The sequence below is a fragment of the Python bivittatus genome, unplaced genomic scaffold, assembly GCF_059951505.1.
Source record: "Python bivittatus isolate LINGU-HERP-01145 unplaced genomic scaffold, Pbiv_v1 ctg000850_np1212, whole genome shotgun sequence".
Lineage (NCBI taxonomy): Eukaryota > Metazoa > Chordata > Lepidosauria > Squamata > Pythonidae > Python > Python bivittatus.
The window spans coordinates 47,055,973-47,075,890 of record NW_028277112.1 but is presented as its reverse complement, the minus strand read 5'-3'; the positions used below and the strand labels follow the sequence as shown (position 1 = coordinate 47,075,890).

Genomic DNA, 19,918 nt, shown 5'->3' with positions numbered 1-19,918 from the left:
CTGTAGGGCTGTATGCATCTTTCATATAATAATCTGTATACTCATTTGTTTATGTTTAACATTAACTTGCAGGTTGTAGCTGGTGGAGATGTCAGTGTCATAACTAGCCAACAGCAGGATCCACCAACATCTAGTCTTTCATTTGCAGGCCTAACATCAAGCAGTATCTTTCAAGATGATTTGGGGTGAGAGCTTCAACTTAATATGGTTAATATGGATTTCTTCAAACTTGACTACCGTCAAGCCCACAGTAAAATACTTACTTAAATTCAGTATGAGTCCTACTTAAAATTGGCAATGGCCCATTGCAAACTTGAGTGTCAACATTTTATTGCTATTCTGCTATAATTAGGGAAGTTGTTTGAGGCTCCATTATTTCTGCGAACATAACAAAATATGTCAGTGAAAGGGTTTACTACAGAACACAGGTAGTAAACAATAGAGGAGGAGGAGGAGGAGGAGGAGGAGGAGGAGGAGGAGGAGGAGGAGGAGGAGGAGGAGGAGGAGGAGGAGAATTGTCAGCCCAAATCAGTCCACTGCAAGATGAAAGCCTCTTCATTAAAGGTTATTGACTTGTGCACATATATAGTTCTGGAAACGTACGATATAATATTTAGTTTGCTTTGTACATGTGTATATTGGACAATCAATCATGTTTAAAGGAACTGTTGCTAAAGTGAACAGAACAGTGAAACAACTTTTTGTGTGCGTTATAGGCCCCCACAGTACAAAACCATCACACTGGATCGAGGACCTGATGGCTTGGGCTTTAGTATTGTAGGTGGATACGGAAGTCCTCACGGAGATCTACCCATATATGTTAAGACAGTATTTGCAAAAGTAAGAGCTGATACCAAATTCATTTACTAACTAGAATTTGTGTTTCAAATCCAGATGTCTTTTATATTTTGACATTGTCCTTTCTGTCTTCTCTAAGACTGATGGTGTGTCATCAAATCTGTGTCGATCCTCAGCATCCACACAGAAAGGATAATCTAAAACAATTACTAGATGACTAAGATAGCAGTTGGCAAGCTAATGCCTTCAAGTAGTACTTCCATCTAGGACTGATGTGGCCAATGGCAAAGTATTATGCCACCCAAACTATCTAGAACAGAGGTTTTCAACCCTTCTTATCTCACAGCACACATCTCATAAGCGGGACTTCCAGGTCATGAAACTGGAAATCCTGTGATGTCACAGGTTGCTGGGAGGAGAAATAGAGGCAGTCTGCCTCTGGTGATGTCATGGGAGGTAGGGTTGTGGTTGGTGTGGCACACCTGCAGACCTTTTGCAAGGTACCAATGTGCCGCGGCACAACGGTTGAAAACTGCTGATCTAGAAGGTATGAGATGGCTCACATCTAACTCTTACCTTGCCCTTAGTGTCCTGGTAACTTTGTCCTACATACCCTGTATTATATGTGCTGGCTGAGTTGAATGACTGATAGGGAATAAAAAAACAAACAAAACAGAAAATTTGATAATGACTCCTATTTTGTAGGGTTTTATTTCACAATCTGTAGTTCTTTCAAAGTAGAGCACTGTTATCTCTGTAAATCCCATGCATCTAATATTTGTATGCTCCTGAGCTTCCTTTCATTTTGTGTATCCTGGAATCTTTCTGTGAATCCACATCCATGTGCTAAACTAGTTCCACAAAAAATATCCAAGGAATGTATTTTTCACTTAAATGCATTATAAAAACAATCCTTTGGCAAATGGTGATGCAACGTTAAAGAGAATGCAGCTTGAAACCATTAGGTTTTGCAAATGGTTTCAGATTATCTGAAAGGAAAGGGAGAAATACAAGACCAAACATTGCAGAGATGTTGCATGCATTCCGCTTGGTGACGATCAGTTTTATCAACTGTTAGTGACCTGGACTTTTTGTTGTGCGGAATTTGTCTTGAAGCCCATGAATAAAAAGATATGCATGAAATTAATTGTAGGAAAATTATGGTTCTCTCTTCCATGACTCATTGTTTAATGCAAAAGGATTCTAAAGAAATATTGGAGGTGAACAAGACCACAAGTTGTAAGAACAGAATGCTGGGTATTTAAAACCATAATTCCTGATTTCTTCTTCAGACAAAAACAGCCACTAAGAAGCCCTTTGTATGAAAAGTTCCCATGATGTATAAATTATTAGTTTGGGTCACCCCAAATGGAAGGCCAAAACCAAAAGAAAATACATTATGGTATAGCCTGTTGCCTTAGCTAGGACACCCTGTATCTATCCTGTAAAATAACGCCTGGTTTTTTTTATCATTGCAGGGGGCAGCAGCAGAAGATGGACGCCTTAAAAGAGGGGATCAGATAATTGCAGTCAATGGGCAGAGCTTGGAAGGGGTCACCCACGAAGAAGCTGTAGCTCTTCTAAAAAGAACAAAAGGAACTGTTACCTTGACTGTTCTCTCTTAAATCCCTGTCCCCAAAGAAGACAGGAGAGTTGGTTGGTTTGCTGCCAGGGTGAAAAGTAATGATCAGTCTTATTTTTATAAATGGTAGACATACTGTTGAATTACAGAGATTGGCTTCTATAGGGTAAGGGAGTGACAAGAAAACTTGAAAGTGGGAGTAATAAAATCAGAGTAGGAAAAAGTGGAATGGAAAGGGAAAAATATATGGTTTGATAACCTGGAGGCGCATGATGTGTGATTGTTGAGGGTTTTATCATGGGGAATTCTGGAAATCTGTAATCTCTGGAAGAGACAAAATTTTGGCTATCAGTTAGCCGGTGTTAACTTAAAGCTCTCAAACATATAAATTCATTTGGCTGATTAAATTTGATTGATATCCCTATGCCCAACATGAGATCTGATACAAACTATTTTTTTAAAATAACTTTATTGAATTTTTTTTAAAAAAAGAACAGTAAAAACTAACAAAAACTAATATTAAGAGAAAGAGTAAGAATAGGAAAAAGAAAATTGGAAAAAAAGAGAAGATAGTAAAGATCAAAGGTGCAGAAAAGAAAAAAGAGAAACAACAAAAGAAAAAAGAATTGACTTCTGACCCTCCTTGTAGCAGATATAAGTAGCAATATACATCAAACTCTTACTCTAAACTTAAAACATAAGTTCCATTATTTCTATTAACCCATATTATTTCTAATCATCAAATTCATACAATGTAATTTCATTTTTTTGTTTCCCACAAAAAGTCCAAAAAAGATTTCCAGTTAACATTAAAATTACACAATGTCTTTTCTCAATTCAAAGCCATCAGTTTCACCATCTCAGCCAACTCCATCAACTTCACCATCCATTCTTCCACTGTGGGTAATGTCTTACCTTTCCACCTCTGTGCAGGTAATAGCCTTGCTGCTGTTGTCATATATAAAAACAAAGTTCCATGAATTTTTTCTAACTGTTTATCCATCAAACCCAAAAGGAAATTCTCTGGTTTTGATTGAATATTAATCTTTAAAATCTTATGTATATAGATACGTATCTCATTCCAAAATTTATTTGCTTTTTTACAAGTCCACCACAGATGATAAAATGTCCCTTCTTGCATCAAAGGGAAACTTAACAGGGATCAAATTACAGTCTTCTGTTTTAGAAACCCAGCCAATCAATAGGCATAATCCAGCAAAACAGGAAACTTTCCCATAGAAAAAGTAAAGCTCGTTACTGCAAATGGAGTTTTGTAGAAAAAAAAACTTCTAACAAATTTTCCCTTTTCACTGTAAGTAACTTTTAACTCTTTTAAATTCTACTTTTCATCCAGCTTTTTGCAAGTTAATCAGATTGAAATTAAAGCTCTGTTTCTTCTTTTAAAAGTATGGTCCCAAAAATAAGGTTAAGCCCCGAGAAAATTACCTGTCTGTTGCAAAGGAAGGTCTCTCTTAAGTTGAAAAATAGTTATAATTCACAGTGTTTAGAGATGAGGTTCGGTTGGCTCTAGTGTCTCTCAAAGTCTGTACCGCGGCTTCGAATGAAGGTGGATCCCCGCCTCCCGGCCACTTGACTCGAAAGTCATTCACAGAAGCTTCCATCTCTGTGATTAGCTTTCGAGGAACAGTTGTCTGGAGACCATATGGATCGATTTCCTCGCTTCTTCCTTGATCTGGAGCAAGTTGGGCGGCCAGGGCTTGCTGCCAGCCACTGATCCAGTTGCAGTGCTGCCTCCCCTCTCACAGAGAGACGACTAAGCCACCATTGTGCCCACCGGAAGTCCCCTGAGACAAACTATTTTCTGGAATAATAGTACTTAAGAAAAATATTTTTTTAAAGAAGGAAGTTTCCTGATTCTTCATAGAACTATTAAACTGAATTGGTCTTCCTGTTTTTTTTCTTAAATAGTAGGGAAATTTCATCAGGAGACAGGATATGCGTGTTAGTAATGCCTAATTGTTACAGGGTTCCCCAGAATTCAATATACCTTCTCTTCTTTCTTTGTGGGATTATCAGCAATGATGAGCAAACCTTTCGCAGTCAAGTGTATAGAATGACCTTTCATCATTGCAACGTAACTCATTTTCATGAATGACCTAAGAATTATTGATGAAAATATTGATCCCAAATTCTGGCTTCCAAAAATACATTTAACATTTCCAGTGCTTTCTTGCAAAAAAAGAAAAGTGAAAGCTTGACCTGTTGATTTTAAACCACCTAGTTAAAACATTGTGATATTTAATTTAGAATATTTGGCAGCTCTTCATATGGATGCTTGCATAACAGTGTAGCAAAAAGTGGTCTCAGGCAGTTCTAAATACACGTTGGGCCTCTGAATTCCAAACAAAAACATAGCTCTGGCATCCGTCTTCCCAGGCTGCAAAGACTCTGTAATTGCAGGTGACAAGAACTGTTTTTACTATTTTCCTGCAATTACGCTCTCTAGAGATGGGTAATACTTCACCCTGAGTCATGAGGAGCTTGTTTTCTGTCTTATCCCAAAGCCTATGAATTTGACTCATACAATGGGTTCTGTGGGCCGAGGCAGACCCCAGTGACTTTCTTGTGATCATCTTGAGCCCGTAAGATCACAGTGCTGAATTTCAGTAATGAATTACAGTAGCGTGATTTTTTTTTTTAAACAAGCAAGCAATAAAAGAGGTGTTAATGCCCTCTGGCTTAACACACTTGCTTTACCCCCCCACACACACACACGTATGTGCACACACTGGTCTCCTTAAGATGCCAAAGCAAGAAGGCCCAACATTCTATCACTCTTGTCAGTGATACCATTGCTCAATATTTGCAAGTCTTGGAAGCCTAGGAAACCAACAACCCCCACAGCAAGTTAAAGCAAGAGAATGCCACCCCACTATGTTCACCTTGTTCACTCCTCTTTTTTCCTAGTGACAACCACTGATTTCTCATTAAAGGTGTTCAGTTAAAGTAATGCCATTAAAGAAAAGTATTAGATAATCCTCTGGTCTCTCCCAGCCGTATAGTCTTACAGGTAGTCCTCGCTTAGCAACTGCCTTGTACAGCGATTGTTTGCAGTTGTGATGATGATGATGATGAAAAAGTCGCTGTGCGACCAATCCTCACATTTACAACCTTTGCAGATCTGTAAAGCAAAGGAAAGCTGAAGTAAGATCATAAGCACAGTCACAGTTTCACTTAGCAACCACTTTGCTTAGCAACCAAGTTGCCAGTCCCCATTATGATTGCTAACCGAGGATTACCTTTATTCTTGTATTATAACAGTTTGTAAATTCTGCAATAGTTCAGCAAGATTTTAAAAATGTAATTCAAATAAAATACAACTACTGCCACTAGTTAGGAGTAGAAAAATCCAGAGAGCCATCCAGGAGAATTTTTTTTTAGAGAATTTGATTGGCTAAGGTCTGTCTGTGCCTGCTGCTTTTGTGTGCTAATTCCTGAAATTTTGGAAAATACTGTTTTCTCATTACTGCTCCAGTTTTTATTTATATGGGAATGAATACCTCATTAAAAGACATACTGACATTAATCAGGACAAGTTGTCAGAATGTCTCTTTCCCCAGTTATTGTCCCAAGTTAGCATTTTGGGCTGTAAATGTATTTATATTTAGCATTTTTATTTGGGTTGCATTCATTTTAAGTTAACCTATCAAGGGAATCCACATCCCTGGGACCTGCACATTAGAAATACCCAAAGACTACCACCGAGATGTTAAAGGAAAATGAAGAAAAATATCAGTTTACAAGAGGATGGTACAATTTAGAATGTAAGGATTGGATGGGATCTTAGAGAACATCCAGTCCAGCTCCCTGCCCAATACAGGATCTCCTACTACGATGCTTAGTGCGATAGCAACTTCAGACATACCAAGTGAGTGCTGAGAGAGGAGCCCAATTCTAAGCATATTTTACTTTTTAAAACTTCTAAATGAAATAGACTTTGGTTACACTCTTGTGCTGAAGTATCTGAAAAAGTTACATTAGAGCTTATATTTGGAGTATGTTTGTAACGTTATTCTCTGATTCTTGTAAAGGTCAGTAGACCACAGTGTGAAGCGAAATCACCCAACAAATGTTCAAGCAGGGTTTTTTCCTCCAAGCCAAAAAGAAAAAAAAAAAGAGAGAGACATTCAAGTGAGGCTACAAATAATGCCAATCCACATAAAAACAATAGCATTTTGCAGAGTAGTTAATTTCTTTCTTCCATTCATCTTAAGACAAGTGTCTCTTTCCTGAGATCTAGTCTACTGTGTAGAAAACATCAAGAAGGGATAGAAGCTGTAAACTGTACTTCACAGTTGCTGCTGAATGAACGATAGAGTCAATTTCAACCTAAGCAACCCTGATTTAGAAAACAGAGAGATACCAGTTGCTTCCTCAGAATGAGTGTAAGAGCCTCCTTCAGATAGTCTGAGAAAGTTGAAAGTCAGGAGCTGCCTGGTAGCACCTTTTCAGACCAACACATTTATGAAAAGGCATCAGCAATCTGATGGTGCAGCATCTCATGAAGGGAACAACAGTTCACAAAAGCTTATGCCAGTGTTGTCCAAACTTGGCCACTTTAAGATGAATGGACTTCAACTCCCAGAATTCCCCAGCCAGCCATGCTGGCTGGGGAATTCTGGGAGTTGAAGTCCACTCATCTTAAAGTGGCCAAGTTTGGATAACACTGGCTTATGCCTTCTCATGAAATGTATTGGTCTGAAAAGGTGCTACCAGACACCTTCTGATTTTGGGCTACCATTGGCTAACACAAGTCTTCTCCTACAATGTCTTAGAATGGTAGTAATTCAGTGCAGTTTGGTTAAACAGGGATTCTTGATATCATTGGTCACATTGGCTTAGAGGGGAAAAGCCTCCATCAAGTACAATTACTGGAAGCAATCAGTGTTGGGTTATTGTCCTGTATGCATTAACAGTCTAGAGCATGTGATACTTTATATGTGCAGCCACTTAAAACATTCTCTATATTTGTAACAGATGTAGTATACAGATATTTTATTATTTTTTAAAATTTTTCTCTGACTGCAGTATTAGATTAATAAATGTGAAGTTATCTGTGGTAAACAAATAAAGGTTAATGTATCCATTTTTTTTTAGGACTAGAGTTTCCATCTGTTAGTCAGGCATGATTTCATTTCATTATTAGATTTATACCCTGCCTTTTCACCACAACCAGCCTGTGAGGTTCAGCCAAGACTGAGCTTTCATGGCTGAGGGTGGAGTAGAACCTGGATCCCTGCTCCAAGTCCAGTGCCTTGACTACAACACCACACTGGCATTTTGAACACTCTGTTTCCTAAGAACTAAGTCCAAAACATTTGATCTTATTTACCCAAGGTTCCTCCAAGACATGTGGATATCATCATAACTAACATAATTGAATATAAAGCCAATGCTATGAATTACTTCCCTAGCACTTCAGGCTTTATATCCTCAAAATCTGCACAATACAAGAGAAAGCTGTAGAAAAAAATACTGAATTCACACCACAAATATCTGCATTAATTGCATTAAAATAGAGAGTGAATGCCATATCCACAAGTCACTAAAGGCTAATTCTCATGTGGCAGCCCTGCAGTTGAAGGCCCCTAAAAGAAACATTGGAAAATAGACAACTTTGCATGATCTGAGATCTGCTTTCCACATAGGTAGGTTTCATGGCAGGATCTCTATGCCAGCAATGGCAGGTGGGGGAGGAGTTAATGTGATTTTATTTTAGTTTGCTTCTATGCCTCCCATTCCCGAAAAAGCTCAAAGCGAACAATATCAATATTATTTTGCTTTTTGTATCTGTTTTTGCTGGTTTTAATTGTTAGCCTACCAGAGTCACTTGTTTGAGATAGGCAGCCATGTAAATTGAATAAAATAAAAATAAAACAATCATTAAAACCCCCAAATATATATAAAGAATAACAAACTCAAAAAAAAAAAAAGAATATTGCTGGGGCGGTCTTACATGAATCAAACTTTCCAGGACTATTTAGTCATCCATTTGAATGAGGGTCTTCTGGGAAAGGGAAGGAATATATTTCAGTATTAATTGGTGTGGGACCAGATTTAATTTCAGTGACATCAGGAGGACCATGGTGATTGCATACAGTAAAAGAATCATCTCCACTTACTGTGTTACTGTGCAGAGCCAGGGTTTGCTTCTCAATCGTTGTTTGTAGCTTTGCTGGGTCCTGGATGTCCTGAATTTGAGGAAACACAATTCTTCTTTTTCTCATCCCTGCTGGAGCTATTAATAGAGAAACTTAGAATATTTGGTAGCTAGTTTCTGCTGAGTGGGAAAGGCAAAAGCAGAAAAGTCAGCTAAGATTCTTGAGATAAATTGGATTAAAATGGAATGAAAAATGAAATAAAAGCATGACAGGAGAAGAACTGCTGCAGCTACAGCAGCATCTGGGGGTCGGGGGGGGGGAGAAGCACTCCCCAAAAGATGAAACCTGGAAAATAACATATGCCCCACCCCTGCAATCTTGCCTTCAGTTTCAACACACCCTTTTCCTGTGCCAGGCAGAACAGGTAGGATTTCAATATTTTCCTGAAACCCAGGACAGACAACGCTGGCCAGATTTCTGTCAAGAGGGGTTTCCAAAGAATTGGAATTGTTCCACACGGAGAGTGAGTTTCAGACATTATAGTCCCCTTTATGAATGTAAAACGGATATGAAGCTTTCCTATGGCTCTCGTGCCTCTCTTGAACAGAATTTCCAAGGCCATTAATACTTTTAGTGATCTTTAAACATTTGAAACTGCCCCAAATCTCCTCTGAAACACCAAGCAAAAATGCAAGCTGGTGTACTGATTTTATCTACAAGACTGCCCACTAACTGCTAGGACACTACTCAACCTTATTTAGTGTATTCATCTGCCAGTGGGAAATCTTTTGTTTGTTTCCAACTTGGTCATCGTGGGCAGAACCTGCAGCTTTACCTCCATAGCTTGCTGCAGTCTGGGGAACTGCAAACTCTGGGTGATGTAAATGCAGAAGCTGAGCCTTCTTCACATGCAAGCAATTAGAAAACAATTAGCAAGCAGTTAGAAAACGGGAGCATCTGGCACACGCTATGGCATTTAGAATCCACAGTGTTGGCAAAACACGAATCTCAGAATTAGCCAGTTTGGACAAGTAAATTACCAAATTTGTAGTGTGGAAGCTCTAAACATCAAGCACATTTACCAGTTCATCTACTGCCTAAAAGATACAACCTGAATACTCCCAAGTGGTTTCTAATTTTAAATCTATTTAAAAGTAATCTCAGCCAAAAGTTCGGTGTGGTTCTAATTTGCAATTTATATTCTTTGCATTTTAAGGGAAAGAGCTCACCTGCTTTTCTCAAAACTGTATCACAAACTCCAATTTGGCAAAATGTGACTAATAGGAGCTGCCCTTCTGGGAATTCTCACACTAATTGTAATTCATTGTGTATCTTCACCTTCAAATAGGTGATTACAGTAACATCACTGTGCATTTAGGGTACTCCCAGTGACTTTTACTATGCACACTCTGCTTTCATGGACTTCTATAGGTCATCCAAGCAAGATGCAATTTTCCATTATAAACCTCTCATGTTTGCTCATGCTTTTTTTAACCCACAGAAAATTAATAAAGAAGGGAAAGTCTGAATGGCTGTACAATGACTTTTGATTGGTTATTCTCAGTCCACCTGAAACTACATTCAGTCTTACAGTCAACATTTATTAACTAGGAGTCCAACTTATTAACTAAAGCAAACCTTAGTCTCAATCCAAATAGGATGATCTGTACATTTTTTGCTTTGCAAAAATACTCTTTCCACTTCTTGTTTAAGCTACAGAACTGATAACATTTTCATGCAGTTAGTTAGATGAAAGCAAACGGTATAGATTTGCTAAATAGGCTTTAAGGGGAGGTTATATGGATATTGATTTATCAGGGTGATATAAAATAAGCATGCAGTGCTATACATCTACAAGTGCTGCTGAATCAGCACTTTCAAGAATGGCATTCAGATCTGAAAGAGCAATATCTTTGGCCATCTATATGAATATATTTCATTATGATAGTATTATTGATGATAGTAGTAATATTGACTGGAAATTAAAGGGAAGATCTTTGCCCTACAGATCCATACACACCTGTACGGATCCATACACAACAGTCTTCTTTCTGCTGTTGGTGGGACAAACAATCTAAGTGTGCTGCACTGAATGTGTAAACCCAGGATGGGTCACCTGCCATTTCTACCAGGGAGCTTTACTTTGGGGGTCTTCAGAGCCTCCTCTAACCATAAAGCCAAATGTTGATGAGATGATGGGCAAAATCACTAGTGCAGTTTCACGCATGCAGTATTTGTGTGAGACATGGCTAAACTGATTGGTAAACCCTAATACAGATCTGACGAATTTTTTAAGATTCCAAACCCTCCAAAATACCCCCCAAATGTCAAGCATTGCCCCATTAGGTGTCACCTTCCCTCTGCCAATGTAAATATGGCCCTCAGCTTGCAAAATCTGATTACCACTCATGATGTGAGAGCATGGAAGTCTCAATCAAAAGAACTTAACCAAACTAAGTTCAGTCCTTGACTTGGGCTGAAAACAAATAGTTGACTTCCTTCCTGAATGTATGGAATGGTCATTGAAATCCATTGAAACCCCTTGGGGAGAGTACGGACATTATATCTGCACTAGGCTGTAGGAAAGTGCTGAGACAGAACTTGGGAATCTTATTACAAAACAAGGGGCATCAGGAGCTGTCAGAATAAGTGTGTGTGGATTTTAAGTCCCCTCTCTTGCTTCCAGCAATAAGCAGAGCTTGTAGCTCAATGATTGTTGTTATCACTCAACAATCTCAGGATGTGTAGAATGATACGAGTATCTTGCAGTTCTTGCAACTGGCAGTGGCCTGTAATTCATTCTTTTACTCTTTGTGATATGCCTATTAGCCTTTCCTCCTTCCTTTTGCTTACATGCATTTCGAGGCAGGCAGAATTCTTGATCATCTACCAGGTGACAGGAGATAGATATGTAGTATACCTGGGGGATAAACAGCTATTTTAAGTGTATGTTCAACAACAGGGAAGGAAAGCTTGGGATCAATTAATTGAATGTGTATTTTTTTTATACTGGCACTAGAGAGCAGTAGAGAACCAGACTGATTTTCTCATGCTTCTACTGTTTTTAAAAGAAAAAAAAAATCCATATACTGTACTTACTTTGGCTTATGACACTGTTTATGTAACAAAGTAATAGAAAGCACAAAGCAGCATAAGGCTATTTTGCCCTATCCTGGTTCTTAAAACAAACAGTCAGTTCTAGCCCTTGTCTAAATGCTGGGACAATGTGCCAACTTCTGGGGCTAAAAGATGAGGGAAGCATTACGAGCCCCAAATTCTCCAGTAGCTTTGGATTCAATCTAAAATTTCAGCTGGGAGATTTTAAATTTGAAAATATAAAAAACATAATTTCTGTCCAAAGCATTCTCCTGAACATCCTCCTGACTCAAAATATGTAGAAGTAAGAGCAAGGGCAAGCTGTTACATAAGACCCTATAGGCAGTTCTTCTGATACTAGGGACGGATCTCCTACAGGTTACCATCATCATCAACAACAACAACTACTGAGAATGCTGGTTTGGGGACTGGAGATGGAGGCACAATTACTGCTTGGAATTGGTTCATCAAATATGCCAAATATGATTTAAAAATGGAGGAATGTTGCAGTTCTTTTTAAAACAAACCTAAAGGGAGAGGTCGCAACTTCATAATCTGCTGAAGACTGGATTGTAGGTGACCTTGTTCCACATGTCTCACTGTAAAAGGTCTATCGTGCTAATTTTGCTATGGCAATGATCATCATCATCACCCCCATCATCATAATCACCCCCCCCCAATCATCATCATCAAAATATATTGCCAAATAAGAGGAGAGACACTTGAGTGTTTACTGCCATGGTATAATCACATGCTAATGCTGGAAACCTTGGGCCAGAATGAAATAGACTTTGTCTTGAGGCTGTAAATAAGATGATACACCCAGAAGGCAATCAACCTAATCTTTTGTCAGACTTATAAAGTTTGGCAAAGTTTGGCACATGAAAAAACATCCTTTCACATCTAATATGGAGACTCATCCTGAGAGATTCTCCAAGATACCCCTTCCCAACCAGGTACCTAATAGATGTTTTGGCAAACATTGACCTAGATGGAGAAGTCTGAAAGGGCACCAGGCTGGATAAGACTGCTTTAAGTAGGCAGGTCATTAAGGACTTTTCAAAACAATTCTAACACTTTGACTTGGTTCTGGAGGCCAACCAGTAACTTGTACAATTAGTCTGTTACAGATTTGTTAATTTTTTTAAAAAATGTATTTTTTCCACTTGTAAAAAACATAAAGACTACTAACAATCACAAGATTAAAAAATATTATGAAGATGTGCAAATGAAATGAGCATGTCCCAGTTAGGTTAAGGAACATTATTTTAGAGTTATCAGATTGCAGATGTACTAGGAAGGTGGGTTACATTCTATTGAATATAGCATGACCTGATTCTGAGATACTGGGCTGTAGTTACATGAAGAGTTATATCAAAGAGATGCAACAGTATGCAGCCCTGTTTAAACAAGCCTTCTTCAGGGGAGGTAGAAGCTTTTTAGTTGACAAGAAATACAGTCTACAAAGTAGTCCAGGACAGAATTTCAGTGGTTGACATATACTGTATATGGCTGACTGCTTACAAATTTAGCTTCAAAATCCTAATTGGCTCCCTTTCTCCAGTTCTAAATCCCCTGTGTATTTTCTCTAATGTGGGAGGAATATTATTTACATGATCAAAAGGAGGTGCCCAGAATGAAGAACTGATAACCTACTTCTCCCTAGATCGAAGGAAGTTAATGATCTATCTTTGATTCCCTGCACTGTTGCTTCCTCTGTAGCTCTGAGTGGAAAATGTGTGCTAAGTCAACATCCAGCGATCACGGATGAATAATCAATAGTAAGCTATTCACAGCAAACTCGTTGTGTTCACTGGAATCAGAGTACAAGTTCAAACAAGATCAAGGCAAAAGGTTGGCAAAAAAATAATAAATAAATAAATAATTTTCAGACTTTTTTCTCCACATTGAGTGAGGGAACCCCTTGGTTTCTATAAATTCTATGAGACAAAAGGACTTGTATTCTTATCCATCAGGAAATAGATTCTATAATATTGTATTTTCAGCTGTCCCACTTATTGAATAAATCTAATAACTCTAATCAGTCTCCCTAGGACGATTCACATCCGGTATTAGTTGGTGGGAATGAACACATTTTCAGCTTAAGGAAGTCAGCACTTAACAACCTTTTGGGGCCCAGGGCACCCTGCTAACAACATTTTCCAGAAATCTCATGAGCTGTCAACATTTCACAATATTTTAGAGATTTAATGCAAGAATGATTTGATGAGCTTGTGGGATTTTGTCCATTTTTTTTCAGGTGCTTCAAGTTTTTTCAGGGACATGGGTGCCAATTTTGAAGGTAACAAACACTCTGATGCTGTTGTTTCTGACCTGGCCTAATCATAACCAAAGGATTTCAGTGACACTGCCTGTTCATGCTGTAAAGTTTAATACTGAACATAATTCAATGTATCCAGTCATAAGCCCACATGAATCTGTCTAGATTGAAGTGTTCAGATCCAAGAACCAAACACTCTTCCATCCCAATTCTCTTCAGCTACACATCTGTTTGGTGTGGAGGATTAAGGATAGACCGGTACTGAAATCCAAATACAGATAGTCCTCAGTTAACAACCATTCGTTCAGTGACTGTTTTATGATGGTGCTGAACGAATGCTGGTTATGATTCATCTTTGAAGTTCTGGCCATCCCAGCCCTCCCGCAGTCATGTGATCACAATCTGGTAACTGGCTCGCATTTATGATGGTTGCAGCGTCCCACGGTTCCATGGTCTCATGACTCTGATTTGCGACCTTCCCTACCAGCTTCCCATAAGCAATGTCAATGGGAAAGCCAGCAGGGAATGTCACAAGTCACTTGGGCAAGTCTCTCCCACCTGTGCACCTTACCCCAGCCCTACTGCACTCACACCATGCCAGCCACCTGCACCCCTTGTGCCCCCTCTCTGAGTCTCACTGTGCTAATGCCGTGCCTTGCCAGCCACTCTTGGACCCTCGCACACCCTCCCCCACCTGGCAGCAGCCACCCCAAGCCCTGCCGTGCTTGCGCCATGCTTCTCTGTCCACCCATGCAACCCCTTGCTCCCTCTTCCATCCAGAAGCAGCCACTTACTTGCCTGATGGTCTGCTTGCAAACCACTGGGACTTGCAACTTCCTGCTGGCTTCCCCATTGACTTTGGTTGTTGGAAGCTGGCAGGAAGTTGTGAGGAAGTGTTCACTTAATGACCCGCAATCCTTGCTTAATGAAGGCAATGGAGATTGCAGGGATTGCTGTAAGTGATGATGAACTCATGTGACATCACACTTACGACTGCACTGCTTAGTGATGGAAATTGTAGTCCCAATTTCCATTGTTAAGCAAGAACTACCTGTACAGGTAGTACTCGTTTAGCGACTGCCTCCAACAGCAACTGTTCGCAGTTACAACGGTGATGAAAAAGTAACGTTGTGACCAATGCTCACATTTACAACCTTCACAGGTCCATAAATCAAAGGAAAGCTGAAGTAAGATCATAAGCACAGTCGCGGTTTCACTAAGTGACCACTTTGCTTAATAACCAAGCTGCCGGTCCCAACTTTGGTTGCTAAACAAGGATTACCTGTAATCAGAACCACAAAGTCACATTGCATATCTGGATGGATTCAAGACTTTCTATTTCCCCTCCTTTCTTATGGAAGTGAACAGGTTTTCTTTGGAGGAGGGGTGCTTATGTGCGACAGATTTTTTTTTTTTCCCCATCTAACAAGGCAGGAAACTGCACCTTTGATTTTCAGCAATGAGAATTATATCAGCAAGGGCTGCAGGGTAGCAAAAATAAAATAAATAAATACATTTTAAAAAGGTTCACAAGCAGCAGGTAGGCCTGGGGCTTCAGGTTGCTCATTCTTGCTTTCAACTTTTAAACCTGGTCTTGCACAAACCAGGGGCTTCCAGATGGACAGCTCCCAAAATTACCAATCAGAAGATACTGCACAACTTTTCCATCCTTCCATCCTTACAAGATTTTCTTTGGGAAGGAAGAAAGGGGGATATAAGAAGCTGTGGCAAAAGACAAGAGACTAACAAATGGGAAGTAATGGCATCTGAATCTCTTCTACATTCCCAAGATCAAATCAGGGCAATTTGCATAAGAAAAGCCCTATCTGGAAGCACCAAGGCACAAGGATATGGATAGGTTTGTCTTGTTTCTCTTAATTACTTCTGCTGTTGTATCAATTTATAGCTCACCTTTCAAAAGAACCATTTTCAGAGTCTCTTACCTTAAAAAAATAAATAAATAACCGCAGTGATTAGTCATATTACAAATCCACAATGACAACAAAATATTTCAAGGCTCAATGCACAAAGCCAAGCTACATGTTACTGTAAAGCGTTGTTTTTCAAACTTGGCAACTTTAAGATGTGTGGACTTCAGCTCCCAGAAATCCCCAGCCAGCAGAATGTTGGGGAATTCTGAGAATTGAAGTCCACACATCTTAAAGCTGCCAAGTTTGAAAAGATATAGCTCTGCTTCCCCCCCCTTCTTTTTAACTCTAAAATTAGTGCACAATATTCAGCCCAAATTTTGACATTATTGTGGTGAACAGAGTTAATCCTTTGTTCCACATTGATCTAGCTTTCCCCATTCACACCCCTGAAACCGAAACTGCCAAAAATAATCGGTTTGGTTTCATCCATGTGCTTAAAGTGTGAGAGAACTCCAGGGTCAAAACACCTGGATGCTCTGTCTAAGAGTGTAACTAAATTGTAACTAATTTCATTTGGGAGTAAATGAAGTATGGCTGGCAAAGCAATTTGTGCAAAATGTCAACCGAAGAGACAATAAAAATTACAGAAAAGCAGATTTGCCAGCCGTATACCCCAGCAATTTATTTTTCACTGGAGCAGAACGCAGGGTGGTTCATTTCCTTCCAGAGGCAAACATTAATGGCAAGGAAGCAAAAGCACTGGGAAAAAAAATCTTGATCAAAATCAGCTCAAAGACCTGTGGTTATTCATTAAACAGTGAAACAACTCTGTTAAAAATAAGGTGGCATTATAGAAAATATTATTTTCTGGGGGAAGAATCTTAGAGTCCCAGCCATGGAGAAGGAACTTTGCAATGAACTTTGAATTGTTACAATTCTGATAGAGATCAGTATGAGACTTGATCCATAGCTCTGCAAAGTAGCATTTTGACGAACACTTAAGAATTACCGTCCATTTTAAAATAAAATACTATTGGTTTACATGGTTTAGTTATGTTTTATGGTCTCAAGCTACTGTACTGAAGCTCACATGCAAAAGGGAAAACCGTACAATGCTTGCCTGCTTCTTTCAGTAAAGGAGAGAGAGAGAGACTCTCTTCTGGAGAGGAAATGTCCGATGCAGGACCCAGTAGTATTCACAGAGCGAGGGTTTGTTGGACATAGAGAAGCAAACGTTTCACACTTCACCAAGGCAGAGGAGGTCACTCCATGGCCCCACAGTCACATGGTGTCCTTGGTCTACATGACGTCTAACTTCAAAAAGCCTCCACAAGGCATTCATTCAGAGCTGTAGTAAAAATAAGCCGGACTTCTCTGGCAGACGGAGGGCAGAGACAAGGACGGTGGTGGTAACAGGCGCCTGAGACAGAGAGACACAGCAGGCACTTTCTCATGACCAGCCTTTCTGTGACCTTCATTTTTTGATTTTGCCATTCAACCCAGCAGGAATGGATGGAGCCGTTCTGTTTCTAGATCTGTAATAAGGCCAGGATGCTGGAGGAAAGAGCTGGCTTATTAATTTGTGAGTCTATAGCTCTCATTAAGAACTGACAGCTGCTGAGCACTTCCTGGCCTTCAGCAGAGCCCAGGGAATGATCAGCTCCTCAATGGGTCCTTCCCACTTGGCTCTATGGGGAACCTTCCTTTCAAAAACCTGAGGTGCCAGAGCTCCCTGGCGTCTCTGAAAGGGGGAGATCACTTTAAAAGGGAGAAATACCCAGGCAGTCATCTTGACAGTATTACTAATCAATTTAACCTAGTTACAGAAAAGCAAAGGGAAAAGAAGGAGCTGGGTTTTTTTAAACAGTTTCTGGAAGTTTTCAGTTTGTTTAAGATACTTGCTCCATTGATCCAACTTAACTTAGGCTCTTTGCTGGACAATCGGGAGAGCGAGTGTGCTGAGCTTTCTCATTTCATCCCTGCTATCTCTGCCCTGGAAGTAGGACAGGGAGAACATTTCAGCCCTGCATTGCAGGGAACCCTTGAAAACACCCAGTTAAAATTTCCTCTAAAAGGTCTCTCCTCCCTGCTGTTTTCATCCCATTCTGACGAAACAATAAAGCAATTGCAGGCCTTCCCAATATCATCTGTTGCCAAATCTGTTTTTGAACTGAATCTTCTATTTCAGAGAGGCTCAAACAGAATCAATTGGCCCTTAAATCACAAATTCAGATTGAATCATGCCCTCTTTGACCCTTAGTCTCCACATTGAATCATACTGGGACTGATCTTCACAGACCTATTAATCTTTGCTTTCTTCGTCTTTGAGATACACCCCAAACCAAAATGGTATTTTTAATTGAATGGTTTAACGCAGAACAGTAACTGCACTGGAATAAGCTATGAAGCCACAGTCAGAAATTTAACCATTGCTGGCTTCAAAGTAAAAGTGACTCAGCTGGACTGACCTACTTTGCCAACAGAATAACCTACATTTAAAATGGAAGGGAAAAAAATCACTCTATATCATTCCAAAGAAGATTATAAGGTTGTTTCTTGCCTTACTGTGCATAAAAGTCAGCCATTGAAAGGGTCATTTAGCATGATGCAGACAATGAGATTGTTTATTTGTATGAAATAGATCTACAGAAGACAGAATTTAATCTTGAGTGACTCTTCCCATCACAATAAAACTTTATTTCCCCATCCCTTAAAAACTGACCAACCAATTCCTCCTTCTCTTAAATATTTTGGGTTTTGACAATCCACAGAACCACTATTACTTTTGTCATCTAAATCATGGCTGAACATGCGGTCTCTGAAGAATTTTTCTTTGGTCCTCAGAGCCTCCCTTGACCCAATCTGCTGCTGAAAAATCAGTACCGTTGCTTGCCATTTTCAGGTAGAAAATATACTAGAACTGTACTATAAGCCTAGTGGGAGCTTAACATGGTTTTAGAAAAAGAAAGAAACCTTCACTAAATGAGAAATGGTTTATGCTGTTATTTTCTTTTAATGTGTACTTTAAGGACTCTTTTTCAATGTGTATTTTATTTTCTTCTGTGAGTTTTCCAAGGAACCAGTGACTGATGGATTCAAATTCTATTCAGTTAGAAAGCATCACCATGGGGTATAGGGCTGGTCTGTACCACTCTGGACAACAAATGGAGGATGTCATTATTTTTAATAATCCTGCATTATTCAAACTGAAAATTAAACCCACACACACACACCCCAATCCTTCCTGCATACAAAGAAACCAAAACAAGCTTCTAGCTCAGTCTAATTCTTGACATATTAATTTATACCTCAAGTGAGCTCTGTATACAGAGCAAGCGACAACTCCCCCTCCTGCAGGCTGAAGTGGTACCATCCATCTACCACAACTGGGTTCTGTCCTGAGTGCTTGCTGTAGACTTAGATCAGGCAGATTCTCTTTGCTGCTATAATATTTCTTCATCAGTTCTGAATGTCCTGGTTTGTTCCGGTTCCTAAATGTTAACTAGCATCCTTATTCTTTGCAATCCCCTTCTGCCCCTGCTCCAGAATACTGTACTATTTGGCAGGTAAGCCATATCGCTAGAGTCAAAGCAAACAGACTGCAGCTGCTTTTACCCAGCATGATTAAATCAAACAATATAGGTTTGAAGTAGGTTAGGAAAGCATTAATTTCTCCTGACAGCAAAATCGACTCAATAACAGTCCTAACCCACCCGCACCCAAAACTTCAAATGTTAGATTTATAAATAGCCCAGAAACTTAATGTTATGAACAATAAGCCCACAGCCTGGAATAGGTTGGGCTGCCAGTTTAACCCTTTCTCCTATGGAAACCTCAAAGGGGCCCCAGCAAATGAACAAAATCCCCACGGTGTGACAGTCCCACTGCAGGTTGGTCAGAAAGATGCTGGGGAGCCTCATGCAAGTCAAACCAGCCAATCTGAGCATTTCCGCTGAAGAGTGAATGTGTAAGCCAGTGCTGTCCAGACTTGGCCATTTTAAGATGAGTGGACTTCAACTCCCAGAATTCCCCAGCCAGCATGGCTGGCTGGGGAATTCTGGGAGTTGAAATCCACTCATCTTAAAGTGGCCAAGTCTGGACAGCACTGGTGTAAGCAATCAGAATGTTTCTGGGCATGGATTTTTTCCCTAATATATCGTTATGACAG

At 39.6% G+C, this 19,918-nt stretch overlaps 1 protein-coding gene and 1 long non-coding RNA gene across 11 annotated transcripts in view; one reads left to right on the top strand and one right to left on the bottom strand.

The window, feature by feature from the left end:
* Window positions 1-8,468, top strand: part of MPDZ (multiple PDZ domain crumbs cell polarity complex component) — a 103,915-nt gene extending 95,447 nt beyond the window's left edge. For 8 of the 9 annotated variants that reach the window (XM_088130432.1, XM_088130433.1, XM_088130438.1 and 5 more), the window contains 3 exons: window positions 73-185; window positions 717-840; window positions 2,277-8,467. In XM_088130432.1, the coding sequence (XP_087986558.1) occupies window positions 73-185; window positions 717-840; window positions 2,277-2,423 (384 nt within the window). In that variant the 3' untranslated portion in view covers window positions 2,424-8,467. Of the gene's footprint in view, window positions 1-72; window positions 186-716; window positions 841-2,276 lie in introns of all 9 variants that reach the window. The other variant, XM_088130439.1, reaches the window with a different exon arrangement.
* Window positions 5,385-17,165, bottom strand: LOC148213828 (uncharacterized). 2 transcript variants are annotated; one of them, XR_015793887.1, is made up of 4 exons: window positions 16,862-17,165; window positions 15,791-15,822; window positions 8,524-15,161; window positions 5,385-5,522 (listed from the first exon to the last, which is right to left on the bottom strand). It is a non-coding gene; the product is annotated as an uncharacterized LOC148213828 (long non-coding RNA). The 2 variants fall into 2 exon arrangements; XR_015793886.1 differs by having other exon boundaries at window positions 8,524-15,822.
* Between the last annotated feature and the right edge of the window lie 2,753 nt (window positions 17,166-19,918).